Source organism: Bemisia tabaci, chromosome 2 (assembly GCF_918797505.1).
Source record: "Bemisia tabaci chromosome 2, PGI_BMITA_v3".
NCBI classification, from domain to species: domain Eukaryota; kingdom Metazoa; phylum Arthropoda; class Insecta; order Hemiptera; family Aleyrodidae; genus Bemisia; species Bemisia tabaci.
The window spans coordinates 5443769-5457664 of NC_092794.1; the positions used below are offsets into that span (position 1 = coordinate 5443769).

At 41.7% G+C, this 13896-nt stretch overlaps 1 protein-coding gene and 1 long non-coding RNA gene across 6 annotated transcripts in view; one reads left to right on the forward strand and one right to left on the reverse strand.

Moving 5' to 3' along the window:
* LOC109031838 (uncharacterized) overlaps positions 1 to 13896 on the forward strand; it is a 30552-nt gene that overhangs the window by 5644 nt on the left and 11012 nt on the right. For 2 of the 5 annotated variants that reach the window (XM_072296598.1, XM_072296599.1), the window contains exons 1-5: positions 200 to 375; positions 2402 to 2545; positions 5666 to 5792; positions 7025 to 7237; positions 8345 to 8461. In XM_072296598.1, the coding sequence (XP_072152699.1) occupies positions 2486 to 2545; positions 5666 to 5792; positions 7025 to 7237; positions 8345 to 8461 (517 nt within the window). In that variant the 5' untranslated portion in view covers positions 200 to 375; positions 2402 to 2485. Of the gene's footprint in view, positions 1 to 137; positions 376 to 2401; positions 2546 to 4195; positions 4355 to 5665; positions 5793 to 7024; positions 7238 to 8344; positions 8462 to 13896 lie in introns of those variants that run through there. The other 3 variants (XM_072296600.1, XR_011899226.1, XR_011899227.1) reach the window with 3 other exon arrangements.
* Positions 2689 to 4139, reverse strand: LOC140223973 (uncharacterized). The gene is made up of 2 exons (XR_011899228.1): positions 3973 to 4139; positions 2689 to 3324 (listed from the first exon to the last, which is right to left on the reverse strand). It is a non-coding gene; the product is annotated as an uncharacterized lncRNA (long non-coding RNA).

Here is a 13896-nt window from a genome sequence, read left to right on the forward strand (position 1 = left end):
GAGCAAGTTGAAGGTCCACTCGTGGCTTCTCACAGAAAAAATAAAAAATAAGTGTTAGTTTGGTCCACGATACATGAACTTTCATATCATTTGACCTCAAAGCAGTTGTAATGGATTTCTTACTTTACACGTTTCAGTCATTGAGCCTCCTTCATCTCCAGATATTACTCAACTGAGTGAAACTTGCTTGCAAGTAAAATGGACGTCAGGTTCGCCAAGGGACAGAGGGGTCAAAGGATACAAAGTTGAATACCTCAAAGGAAATCTCAGCCACATTGTCGGTGGGAGGCACAATTGGCATGTAGCTGCGAAGAAAGCCAAGCCGAAGTTCAGAGTTTTGAGAGTGGATGGTCTGGAGCCAGAAGCGATGTACAGGTATAAAGTTTGTGTTATCAGCCTTATGTCAGACTAATTGATTAGTTTGGTCCAAAAGAATCGCGTGAGCTTGAAGGGAGGGTTAATTTTTTTCACTCTGTTGCGGAGCAGGAGGAATAGAGAGGGAGTTAGATTAAATATTTGCAAGGGAGCCGGTAATGGTCAAATATGGCCGGTATAAGTCAATGTATAATTGAGACCCGTGCTGCCGTGATAAGACAAAACGCGGTACGGACATTCGAGAGTCGCCAATTTTTCCCAGATAAAACATCTACATTTGAGGAAAATTGTCTTTATTTTTCCTTGACATTCTCAGATAAATTGCGAACAAAATTATTTGGTAAATTCGTTTTCCATTGAAGGCAATACGAGGACGTCTGATGACTAAAACGGCGTTCTTCCTTTAGCACGGCAGTGCACTGTGTAGTCCCAATGGAGATGTTGCAAATGTGAGGAATTTGCGATTTGACTATTGATTCTTATGTAAAAGTTCACAAGAAACACGATAGTGACACTGGGTTTCCCTGAAATCAATTCCCAAGTTCAAAGAAGCTATCAAAGTTGAGGGCGTAATGGAGGGGATATCCCATGCTATCCTGAGAGTCCACGTCTACATCAAGACAAACTCTCCATGCAAAGATAGGGAGCAAATACGTTAGCAGTGATGCCGTATTTTCAGTTTTAGAGGCCCCAAATAAAGTGGCAGCCCTGTCAATGTGTTTGCTCCCTATCTTTGCAATGAGAATTTGTCTTGATGTAGAGGTGGACTCTCAGGATAGCGTGGGATATCTCCTCCATTTTGGCCTCAACTGGAGAGCTTTTTTTGAGCTTAGGAGTTGATTTCAGAGAAAATCAGTGGCACCATCGTGTTTCTCACAAACTTTTACATAAGAATCAATAGTCAAATAGCAAATTCCTCACATGCAACATCTCCATTTAAAGTTTAGTTTAAGCCATAAAACTCCAAGCGAAAACGCCGCGAAAAATCTGTACTAATAAAACGGTCGCGAACGGAATCGTCTTTAGCTTGCAGATTTTCCGGCAAGATCCGATCTCCTATACTGACGTGGTAAGGAAAAACGCCGTATGAACATTAGAGAGTTGCAAAATTTCCTACGCTGAAATTTTTATTTTTGAGGAGGGCTATGAATATTTTCTCTGGAAATTTTGACATAATTTAAATTTAATGGACCACTAGACAAGGTAAGAATTTAAGCAATCTGATACATGTTTCTTAACCAGAATTTCACGTCAAACACGATTCGCACAACGAAAATTACTGAAACCAACCCCTAACGAAGATATTAACGTTTTTATTTCACATTGGTTACGAGGAATTTGAACTGTCCGCTCACAAGAAACTCAAAGCTCTACGTGAATCAAATCGCGCACTACAACAGTTTCAGCAAGCTTCTCGATCGAACAATGTTCATTTCCCACCATGTTTGTTCAAACTATCAGCAATTTGCTATAGCTGAGCCAAAGCGTCAAGATTGATGTTGCCAGATTTTTATATCGCAGAGACTGTCATGATAACGTTTAGCACGCGATGTGAATCACGTAGAGCATTGAGTTTTCATGAGCGGGTGGTTTGAATTCACGCATCAGGAATCATTAAATATCTTCGTAAGGTATTGATTTCGGTAATTTTTGTTGTGCGCATCGTGTTCTACGTGAAATTTTAGTTACGAAACATGTATCAGATTACTGAAATTCGTACCTTGTCTAGTGGTCCATTGAACGGAAAATGTACAAGAGTTTTCCTGAGAATTCGTGTTTAATGAAGGGAATTTTGGCAAGTGACAAAGGGTTCAAACGGCGTTTTTTTTATATCGCTTCTGAAATAAGGCATAAATAGTAGTTCCTTATTGCAAAATTTAATCTAATTAAACTCGCACCAAAACGCGCAGCATTTTATCCACGTTCAATGCTGATACTTATACTTATTATTATCTCAAGGTTCTCACGACATTGTTTTTTTTTTTTTTTTTTTTTTTTTTTTTTTTTTTTTTTATCATTTCTACAGATTCAGGATCGCGACGATCTACGCTGGAAATAAGTACATTTACGGTCTCTCCTCAGGATGGGTAAAACTGCAACGATATAGCTGATGCGACGCTTTCATCAATCAACTGTGTTGTCACGTGACATAAATTTATTAAACAGCATGGTAATACCGTTTCAAAAAATTGAAAATATAGGTAGATTTTCTATCCCTGTATTTTCCAGCCTCCAGTACAAAGTCTAAAGCTCTAACTCTTTTGAATTTTAACTGAACTCGGTAAAACTGTGGAGGGGCGAGAAAAGAAAGACTTTTTTTTACCAATGAAAAAGTTTTATTGAGATATTTACAAGGTGGAACGGTGGTAGACAGTGCGCTGTCCGAAAGCTTAAGTTTACAGTTTACGTGAAAGATACCTATTTGTTACATATGTGTATTATGTTCGTCCCCCTGATGAAAAAAAGTTACTTATTTCTAATTGAGTATTGAAGGTTCAATTTTGTGTGGGTTTCTTTGATCTTTACGGATTATACTGACATCTGCCCCTGTATCACACATCTTGGACATTTCTGCGTTTGGTAGGGATATCTTAGACCGGGTTCGATTGATTTTTCATCCTTTTTATTCGTGTGATTTTTACTCTTGGCCACGGTGAAACTTTCTCACGGTACTTCTTCGACAATCCGTCGTCGCACAAATCCTTATATCCTTTTGTTCAGCGGTGTCTGTTGTTGCAGAGATTGTGCATGTATGTATGTGGCTCCGTAAACGATATCTGTTTTGGTGGTTTAAGTCTGGGTTCCTCTGTTCCTGTTTTTTGTTTAGGTAGCCGTTTTGTGGTGTCTACCCGTTTGTCCGGCCTTGCCAAAAGGGTAGAATTTAGTTGTGTTTTTCTACTATGTATATAATAATTAGCTAAATTTTTAACGTAGATATTGTTTTCCATCCTAAAAAAATAAAATAATTCATTTCGAGGCCATACATGGAGTAGGTCCATACCTGGAGTGATCACAGCTTCGTCTACAGCGTAAATTCGTGGCGTCGCGGCGTCGTAATTGGGGCAATGAAACGTCACAGTTGCTCCTAGGACAGTTTTGAAATACTCATCCGATATCAAATGAGCCGATACCCTGAGATTATTAACAAAGATGTAGTATTCAAAATGTATTTAGAAAAGAAGAGTAAATCCGTTTTCAAACAGGGAAATTTACGTAGCCGGATCCGAAATTACTGTATTTTGTCAATGCAGCACCAATACAACTGTATTTCGGTTGTATTACGGTTTCCAGTCTACGGCGCAAGAATATAGATCGTCGATCGCCTTCAATTTGACGGGTAGGCAAAACCACTTCCTACGCTCCGGCACCGAAAGACAGGGAGAACAAATCAATATCATTCTTTGAATTTTTCACAGAATTTTCTCCAAACAGAGTAATAAAATCACAGAAGTTTTCAAAAATTGATGCCGAGTAGTCTTGCATTTAAAAAATAAAAATTACAGGAAGTCTGCAACGTCGCAAACCGAGATACGTGTCTGGTTGTTTCATCGTCTGTATACAGAGATAGTGTAGTCTTAGGCGTGACAAATTACTCACTTTTTCAAAACGCGAACTTTTAATTTGCTTTAGTTGCTCTATAATTTTATCATTAAAGGACGTGTGCTATCTTCATCGAGGAGTGAAATGTTGTAGTGAATAAAAGTAGTAGGTTGTGAACAAGGCGCTCATCGCTCAACTATAGCTTGAAAAAGAGCTTAAAATGTACTTACTGGTGACGGTGAAGTGTTGTAGTGTTGTACTCATCAGATAAAAAATCTAGTTTCGATAAGCAAACAGCTAATGAATGTGGTTATCAGACTCAATCTAAACGAAGCGGCAACGGAATGTTGCCTGAGACTGAACCGTTTCAAATGTGTTTGGCAGCATGAATTTAAGGGCTTTGGTTTTCTTCAATCTTGGCACAATCTTTTTGGCAGCGGTTAGTGCATGAACCATTGATATTTTTCATACAATTGCATGAGAATACTGTGCGTAATTAAATGATCCAGAGAATTTTCTCATCCTAGGGATGTTGAAAACTCATCCAGAGAAGAGTAAAAAGACTTGTCTTGTGAAAAAATAATTTTTAAAAAAGTAAACGTGAGCTCAACGGAAAAACTCAAGTTCTTTGGAACCCTAATAGAAACCTAAAATAAGATTGAAATCCACTGGTGTGGTTTTGGCCATCGTTTTTACTGGCCGTTTTCGACTTTTGATGACTGGGATATTTTGTTGCTTATCCTCGGCGTAGGTGGGGACAGTTTTTGTTGTAATACGATTTAATTTCCGCTTCAAAGCACGAAAAAAAAATAATTAGTCACAAAACTATTTTAGTTGCTTTGAGCGATGATATCCTTTCCTATACTTTTTTACAATGCACTGTAAATGTGTTTAATAACGATGACAATTCCCTTAAAAAGAACGTCCGTAAGGCTGTAAAAATCATCCAACAGAAACTATTCAGCTAAATTAAAAAATATCATTTCACCATTGTAGGCATTCCAAAAAATTGCTTCACTAAGGAAGAGCACAATATACAGGCACAATATATTGGTTAGCACATACAGTATTTTACCAAAAATCGTTTTATTTTCAATTCTTATTTCACATGTTTGAGGAAGAAGAAATTCACGGAATAATGATAAAATTCTAACGTGTAAAAAATGAAGATAAACATGAAACCTGCCCATAAGGTGCAAAGTTGGCATGTAATTAAGTTAACATTTAACGTTAACGCTTAACGTTTAAGTCGATTACCTCTGAAACCTTTGCTCCATTGCACTCACGTAAGAACGAGACACATATTATTAGGTCAATTTCTGGGGTTGAGACTTCTTTCGGAGTTGGCGCGTAGGAAGTGGGTTTGCCTGCCCGTCAGATTGAAGGCGATCAGCGATCTATATTCCTAAGCCAGAGACTGGAAACCGCATGCTCAAGAAAGGAAATATAGTAGCACTCTTCGCCTTCACTATGCTGCCGTGTTAAGAAAAAACGCCGTATGAGCCTTCAGGCGTTGCCAAATTTAGAGAGATGAAAGAGTTTCTGATGTGATTATTAACGGTTAAAGTTGTCGAGTTAAACTGTCCATAGCTACAAAACCGTATCAAGAAAATACAGTTGTACTGATGCTGTATTGACAAAATACAGTCATTTTGGATGCGGCTTTGTAAATTTCCCTATTTGAAAACGGATTTACTCTTCTTTTCTAAATACATTTTGAATACTACATATTTTTTTTATATTATCTCAGGGTAGAAATGTGATATCGGATGAGTATTTCAATACTGTCCCAGGAGCAACTGTGACGTTCCACTGCCCCAATTATGACGCCGCGACACCACGAATTTACGCTGTAGACGAAGCTGTGATCACTCCAGGTATGAACCTACTTCATGTATGGCCTCGAAATGAATTATTTTATTTTCTTAGGATGGAGAACGATATCTACGTTGAAAATTGAGCCAATCATTATTCAGTAGTAATGTACCCACTTGAACATGTATGTGTCCCTGAGAGGGATTACATACTTTCTGTATTCTTCAGTGTTAAGTAATAAAATTAATAAATATTGTTTCATGCCTCCCAAAAGGGATAGAAAATACCAAAACAGCCGAAAAAGCTGACCAAAGCGTGAGAGGAAGCTAACAACTTTGTTGAAATAATTATTTTTGCTATGTGTGAAAAAGTCTGCATACAGCTCTACTAGGATATATTGGTGTTCTATGCTAAGGAAGAACGCCGTATGAACATTCGAGAGTTGCCAAATTTCCCTTACTTAAATGTTTATTTTCAAAGAGAGTTATGAATATTTTTCCGCGAAATTTTCAGGATCTTTAGATGAAATTGTGAACAAAATTATCCAAGAAACTAAAGCGAAAATATTTATAAGTTTTCCAGAAACTTCGTGTTTTATCAAAGGAAATTTGGCAACGCCTAAACGTTTACACAGCGTTTTTCCCTGGCGCGGTAGTATGCCAATTCAGCTGTGCTGAGGAAAAACGCCGTATTAACATTGGAGACCTGCCAAACCTCAGATGAAATGTTTATTATTGAGGAGAGTTATGAATATTTTCTTTTGAAATTTAGATAGTTCAGATTTGATCGCGAACAAAATTATATCTTAGAATTTCAAAGAATAATGTTCACAGATTTGATTGAAAGACCATATTTTATCAAAGGAAATTTAGCGACGTTTAAAGGTTCATATGGCGTTTTTCCTTAGCACGGCAGAATTTTTAAGCGGATTCTCGCTCTGGCAACTCATTTCGTACTGTAAAGCAACCGACATACTGCATTACACCGACAATTATAGTTGGTGCTATGATGGTATAGTCTCGTGCATTATAATCTAGTCGTTGTATTACACAAATTCCTTTGGTTTGTAGCACCATCTAGAGTTACCTCGTCACTCCTGACTTTTTTTTAAGTGAAGCGTTGACTGATAATTTGTTTCTCTTTTTTGGCTATTTACTGTCTCCTCTTGGTGAAATTTTTATCGACCCTTCCGAAATTCTTAACGTAAAACAATAGCATGCGTGTGTGTTTATTCACCTATATATCTTAGAGAGTAAGTTTCTAATTGTCTTTCTTCTCTTTCACGCAATTTTAGAGTTAACTGACCATGACATGATCTCAGATACGGGATTCATAGTGCTCGCCAACGTTAATGAAAATGATTCAAAGATGTACGTTTGTGCTGTGCCAGGAGTCAAAGATTACGCACAAGTGAGAATTCATGTGAAAGTTAAAGACAAATCGTTACAATCCAGCCAAGAACTCATCGATATACCCTCGTTCCGTCGATTTCCGATGGTAGGAGCAGGTAATTCTCAGTGAACTTGAAAAAATATAATTATGGTTTAAGGTCAACTCATTATGATATGCATCAGCTCATCCAAATTATCAAGAGTATCAAACTTTAAAAAGCTTATGATGTGTCACGCGCTACCTCAGACAGCCTCGGAAACCTTCAGTTTGACCGCATAGGACCTCAAAATTTTCGGTCACTGCTGACCTTGTATCCCACCTTGTAATTGGATAGGAAATAAATGCTGCGAAAAAAAAAATATTAAAAAACTATATTTTCGGTTTACGCTTGTATTGGTTTAACAAGTTTTTAGAGCGAGATTAATATGTGTTTTTTTCGGAAAGCTAACCATCCGCAATGCCCGGTATGTTTGTTGCCTATGCGGCAATATTGAAGACGAACTCCAGATGGGTAAGACCTACCAATAGATTTAAAAAATCATATGCATATCAGTTTAATCAAAGCTTATATGGAGCGATATAAATGTGTATTTTTCGAATAGATAACTATTCGTGCTCTCTGGTATGTTTTTTGCCTATTCGCTTAAATTGAAGGCGAGTATCTTTTCGACGACATCTTTTAACAGAATCACGAATCGCTCATTGGTTTCGTCAAATCCTGCAGTAAGTGCAGGGCGGATATATTATCGAATAGCCTGCTATTAGTGCTCGCCTGTATAGATTTTGTACTTATCGTCCAATGGCGAGGAGTGAATGATTGATTCCCAATATTTCCCCATTTGAAGATGTGGTAAAGAATCGATAATTAAGTCTATCGATCCTATTCCATAGGTTCAAATGGCAGATCAATCGATATATCGCAAAGCACGCCAAGCCACTGTTATCGCCCCTCTTCATTCTGTTTTTTCTCTCTTTTCCCTCATCCATTTTCTTTCCTCTTATTTTAACGCTCTTTTTGTCATGGCGCCTGGTGCAGCGGCTCTTTATGCGCCACTCTCAATCCGCCTCTGTCAACTTTGAGAGCTTTTCTTGAGGTTAAGTTCGTTCCGGAGGAAACCTACATCATTTTGTCCATCACTAATCACAACTAATAATGACTAAACTTATTAAAATAAGGTGTGTGCATATACTTCTTTAATTCCTAAAAATTCTCTAATTGCAGCTGCCAAGGCCAAACGCAGGCAACAGAAGAAGAAAAGGCGAAAAAAATACCTAACTGAGGATGAAACAACAACAGCTTTGCCATCAACAACGACAACAAAACCTCCAACAACAACAGGCAGATTTTTTTCTGTTATTTCTTATATTCTCGATTTCTTCTGTTTCCTTGATTTTTTCTGAGGGCGGTCGTTTTAATTACATGCTATTCACTAGTATTTAATTCGAATCCATATTATCTCATCCTATAGGTATATGACCAGCTCGTAAAAAATTCAGAGAGGACCGGATCGGGACCCCTCTTTTTAAAGTAGAGACTGTCAAAAAATCAATATATCTCTATATACGAACCTAATTTAAAAATTTGATTAAAGAGATTTCACGTAGAACAAGTTGAAAACTTGTCAGAAAAATTTTGATCTGGAGCTTGTTCGCTGTTCGGTTCACGATTCGAAAAAATAAAATTAATAATGGCTGAGCTTTAAAGCTGGACGGAGTGAAATTATCTCTGTGGAAATCACTAAAATGACAGTGTTGCACTAAAAACGCGTGAGGCCAAATGTAAAGCTTCAAGTTGAGGACGGCACGTGCCCTACGCAACAAAGCTTGGATGAATCTCCGTATTAAGTATCACTTTAACTCCAACTCTTGGTTGGTAATCTAAATTGCCAATACGACACAGTGGCGTTGAAGCAAAAAAAAAAATGCGACAAAAATGTATCCAAAAACGGTTTGCAGGGGGTGAGTCTATAGTGCGCGTGGACTTAAAATCGCAGAAAATCGAAATCTTGGCTGATCCTAATTTCTAGATACCGCAATTTGAAATTTTCATAGTGACTGCAAGTTTTCTACTGATTTTGATTAGCTTTTTTTATTTATTTGTCCATGGAATGTGTGTTGATCGGTTCACGTTTTTATTCTTCGTTCGATTCATTTCGATCGAACACACACCCTTCCGTTACATGCAGACTTCCTATCATTCTCGTTTTTTCAACCGAAGAATTCGCCTTCTGCTGCGTCTGCAGCAATTGTTGTTACGAATATGTTGTGCGTGCTGATTATAGCTAAAATTACCTACTAGACTCTCTGAAGGCGTTTTTTGCAGCGCCAGTAGCGCAGTCCGTCGGAGAATGGACAGAGTAGGGATTCATTGATTCATTCAATCTCACTTCTGTTGTTCCCCGGAAAAAATCGCATAACAGTATTGTTCTCGATTTGAAAGGTACAGCCAAGTACTACTTTTTTAGATTTTTACAATTTTTTATTGTTTTATCCAACTGAGGAAGGCTGACGTTTCAGTCGAAACGTTTCGGTGATATTTACGTGAAAATTAGCCTTCTTACCCCCTGTGTAATTTGTTTTATTGTTGTATTACTTGTCACAGGCTGCGCACCATCAATCATATCTCATGTTTTGGTTTATGTTGAAATTTGCTTCCAAAATCCCCCATCATAAAACCATAAAATACAACTCTCTATTGGTAACAATATTAATTAAAGAGATCAACGTGAGATCAAGGTTTCCAACGTGTTAAATACGGTTGTTTTCAATTCGCCTTCAGCTGCGTCCGCAGCAATTGTTGTTACGAATATGTTGTGCGTGCTGATCTCAGATCAATACATACTTGACTTTTCGAAGGCGTTTAATGTGCGAAAGTAGAGCACCCTGTTGGAGAACAACAGAAGTGAGATTGAACGAATCAATTAATCCCTACTTTGTCCATTCTCCGACGGACTGCGCTACTGGCGCTGCAAAAAACGCCTTCAGAGAGTCTGGTATGTATTTATAGCTATAATCAGCACGCACAACATATTCGTAACAACAATTGCTGCAGACGCAGCAGAAGGCGAATTCTTCGATTGAAAAAAGAGAATGATAGGAAGTCTGTATGTAACGAAAGGGTGTGTGTTCGATCAAAATGAATCGAACGAAGAATAAAAACGTGAACCGATCAACACACATTCCGTGGACAAATAAATAAAAAAAGCTAATCAAAATCTGTAGAAAACTTGCAGTCACTATGAAAATTTCAAATTGCGGTATCTAGAAATTAGGATCAGCCAAAATTTTGATTTTCTGCGATTTTAAGTCCACACTCCACACGTACCATAGACTCACTCCCTGCAAACCGTTTTTGGGTACATTTTTGTCGCATTTGTTTTTACTTCTAGGCCACTGTGACGAAGAACAGCACATGTACGTCTCAATGAAATATTACTGGGAGTATTCGGCGATCCGTTTCTGCGTCACTTATTTTCGACGAAAAAGCAATGAAAGAGCCTCCCAAAATAAGGGCTGACTTTTGCCCCTTTTTCGGTATTCGATTTGACCATTGAACCAAGATTTAAGTGGAAGCTTATAATAATCGAAAACTCATGTAAAAATTTCAAGACATGAACCACTTTCGAGTTTAGGGGTGGGGGGGTGGGGCAAGGGGGTAAAACTCCGGCCTTAATTTTCGCTATTTTCTTGTTGAATTGATGTGTCAACGAGTCGATATATCGATCGATTATATCGAATTCTAAAGATTCTTTACGGAAAACCAACGATTTTTTGAGATTGAAATTGTTCATTTTTGATTCATGGATGACTAAATGCACTTATTATGACTGTAGTACATCGATACCTACGTATTTTTTCTTGTAGAATCGATTTTTAACGTTAACGAGTCGATATATCAATCGCTTTAATCGAATTTCTGCGATTTTTTAGGAAACTCAATGATACATTCGTATTGAAATTGGTTATATTCTCCATCCGAGAACAACAAACATTTGGATTTGAACACATTCCCGGTCGGTTCAACTTTCAGTTGAGTCAAGTTTTCGATTTGAGCAGAATTCCGAGAAAGAGGAAATTAAAATTTTCGATTTCCGGTCATGTAATATTTTGGGCGGATAACGATTCCCGTTGATTGTGGATTCCGGTCTATCAGATTTCCAGGTGCCAGGTGGGCGGCCCCCGGTTTTGGCTTCACTGGGGCCACGGGGGCGGCCCCCGGCTTTGGCTCCTTAGGTGCATGGGTACTGACCCCCGGCTTTGGGTCCTTGGGGTCCAAGGGGCTAATCCCCGGCCTTGGCTCCTTAGGGGCCAGGGGGCTGACCCCCGGGTTTGGCTCCTTAGGGTTCAGGGGGCTGACCCCCGGAATAAGGCTCTCTAGGGTTCAGGAAATGACCCCCGGGTTTGGCTCCTTAGGGTTCAGGGGCTAACCCCCTGGTTTGGCTCCTTAGGGTTCAGGGGGCTGACCCCCGGTTTGGCTCCTTAGGGTTCAGGGGCTGACCCCGGGTTTGCTCCTTAGGGTTCAGGGGGCTGACCCCCGGGTTTGGCTCCTTAGGGTTCAGGGGGCTGACCCCGGGTTTGGCTCCTTAGGGTTCAGGGGGCTGACCCCTGGGTTTGGCTCCTTAGGGGCCAGGGGGCTGACCCCCGGGTTTGGCTCCTTAGGGTTCGGGGGCTGACCCCTGGTTTGGCTCTTAGGGTTCAGGGGGCTGACCCCGGGTTTGGCTCATTCGGGTTCTGGGGGCTGACCCCGGGTTTAACTCCTTAGGTTCAGGGGGCTGACCCCCGGGTTTGGCTCTCTTGGGTTCAGGGGGCTGACCCCCGGGTTTGGCTCCTTAGGGTTCAGGGGGCTGACCCCTGGGTTTGACTCCTTAGGGGCCAGGGGGCTGACCCCCGGGTTTGGCTCCTTAGGGTTTCGGGGGCTGACCCCCAGGTTTCGCTCCTTAGGGTTCAGGGGGCTGCCCCCGGGTTTGGCTCCTTAGGGTTCAGGGGGCTGCCCCCGGGTATGGCTCCTTAGGGTTCAGGGGGCTGATTCCCGGGTTTGGCTCTCTGGGTTCATGGGGCTGACACCCGGGTTTGGCTCTTTAGGGTTCAGGGGGCTGACCCCCGGGTGCGGCTCCTTAGGGGCCAGGGGGCTTACCCCCGGGTTTGGCTCCATAGGGTTCAGGGGGCTGACCACCGGGTTTGGCTCCTTAGGGTTTTGAGGGCGGACCCCCGGGTTTGGCTCCTTAGGGTTCAGGGGGCTGACCCCCGGGTGCGGCTCCTTAGGGGCCAGGGGGCTTACCCCCGGGTTTGGCTCCTTAGGGTTCAGGGGGCTGACCTCCGAGTTTGGGTCTCTAGGGTTCAGGGGGCTGACCTCCAGGTTTCGCTCCTTAGGGTTCAGGGGGCTGCCCCCCGGGTTTGGCTCTCTTGGGTTTAGGGGGCTGACCCCCGGGTTTGGCTCCTTAGGGTTCAGCGGGCTGACCCCTGGGTTTGACTCCTTAGGGGCCAGGGGGCTGACCCCCGGGTTTGGCTCCTTAGGGTTTCGGGGCTGACCCCCAGGTTTCGCTCCATAGGGTTCAGGGGGCTGCCCCCGGGTTTGGCTCCTTAGGGTTCAGGGGGCTGCCCCCGGGTTTGGCTCCTTAGGGTTCAGGGGGCTGACCCCCGGGTTTCGCTCCTTGGGTTCAGGGGGCTGACCCCCGGGTTTTGCTCTCTAGGGTTCAGGGGGCTGACCCCCGGGTTTGGCTCCTTAGGGTTCAGGGGCTGACCCCTGGGTTTGACTCCTTAGGGGCCAGGGGGCTGACCCCCGGGTTTGGCTCCTTAGGGTTTCGGGGGCTGACCCCCAGGTTTCGCTCCTTAGGGTTCAGGGGGCTGCCCCCGGGTTTGGCTCCTTAGGGTTCAGGGGGCTGCCCCCGGGTCTGGCTCCTTAGGGTTCAGGGGCTGACCCCCGGGTTTCGCTCTCTTGGGTTCAGGGGGCTGACCCCCGGGTTTTGCTCTCTAGGGTTCAGGGGGCTGACCCCCGTGTTTGGCTCCTTAGGGTTCAGGGGGCTGACCCCTGGGTTTGGCTCCTTAGGGGCCAGGGGGCTGACCCCCGGGTTTGGCCACTTTGATGCCCTAAGAATATTGAATGACATTGCTGTTATTCGTACCCCGTTTGCGGAAGTCAATGATTCGCCTTCAAATGGCCGGGTATGCAAAATGACTGCCGTGACGCACGAATTGTGGTATCAGAATGTTGCATTAAGTTTATGGAATGATTTGAAGGCGCTCCTTTGTATCCATCATGAGTGGCCTTGTAGATTAATGTTGACCGAAAAAGTCGTAATTTGGGACTTGAAATCGAGCCTCAATTCGGAAAATGCCGTGGAATATTATTTTGAAAAAATAATTAGATTGTTTTTGGTCTCTACGTCTTATTTCAAAGAAGAGAGAATCGATCGTACGGCTCAGGCGGCTGGATCAGATTGTGTATTTTAAGTCCCTTGGTTCGGTCATCGTATTCTGAGGCGAAACTCAAAGAGTCGCCGTTTACAAGATCGCAACTTACTCAAAAGCGGTTGTGAATTTAAAAGGTTTCACACTGATGAAATGAGCTTTGTTTGAATAACTGTGAATGATCAAAATTGAAGAAAAGGTACTTTGTCCACCGGTCCATTAGGAAAGCGTAAAGCATGGATGGATGGAGCATAGATGATCAACTAAATCTTATTTGATAAGGAATTTTAAGGGTGAAACCCTTTTTTCAGTCTTAAATGATCCAAATTCACCAACAAGTTTAAAACACTGCACTAATTGCAAAAA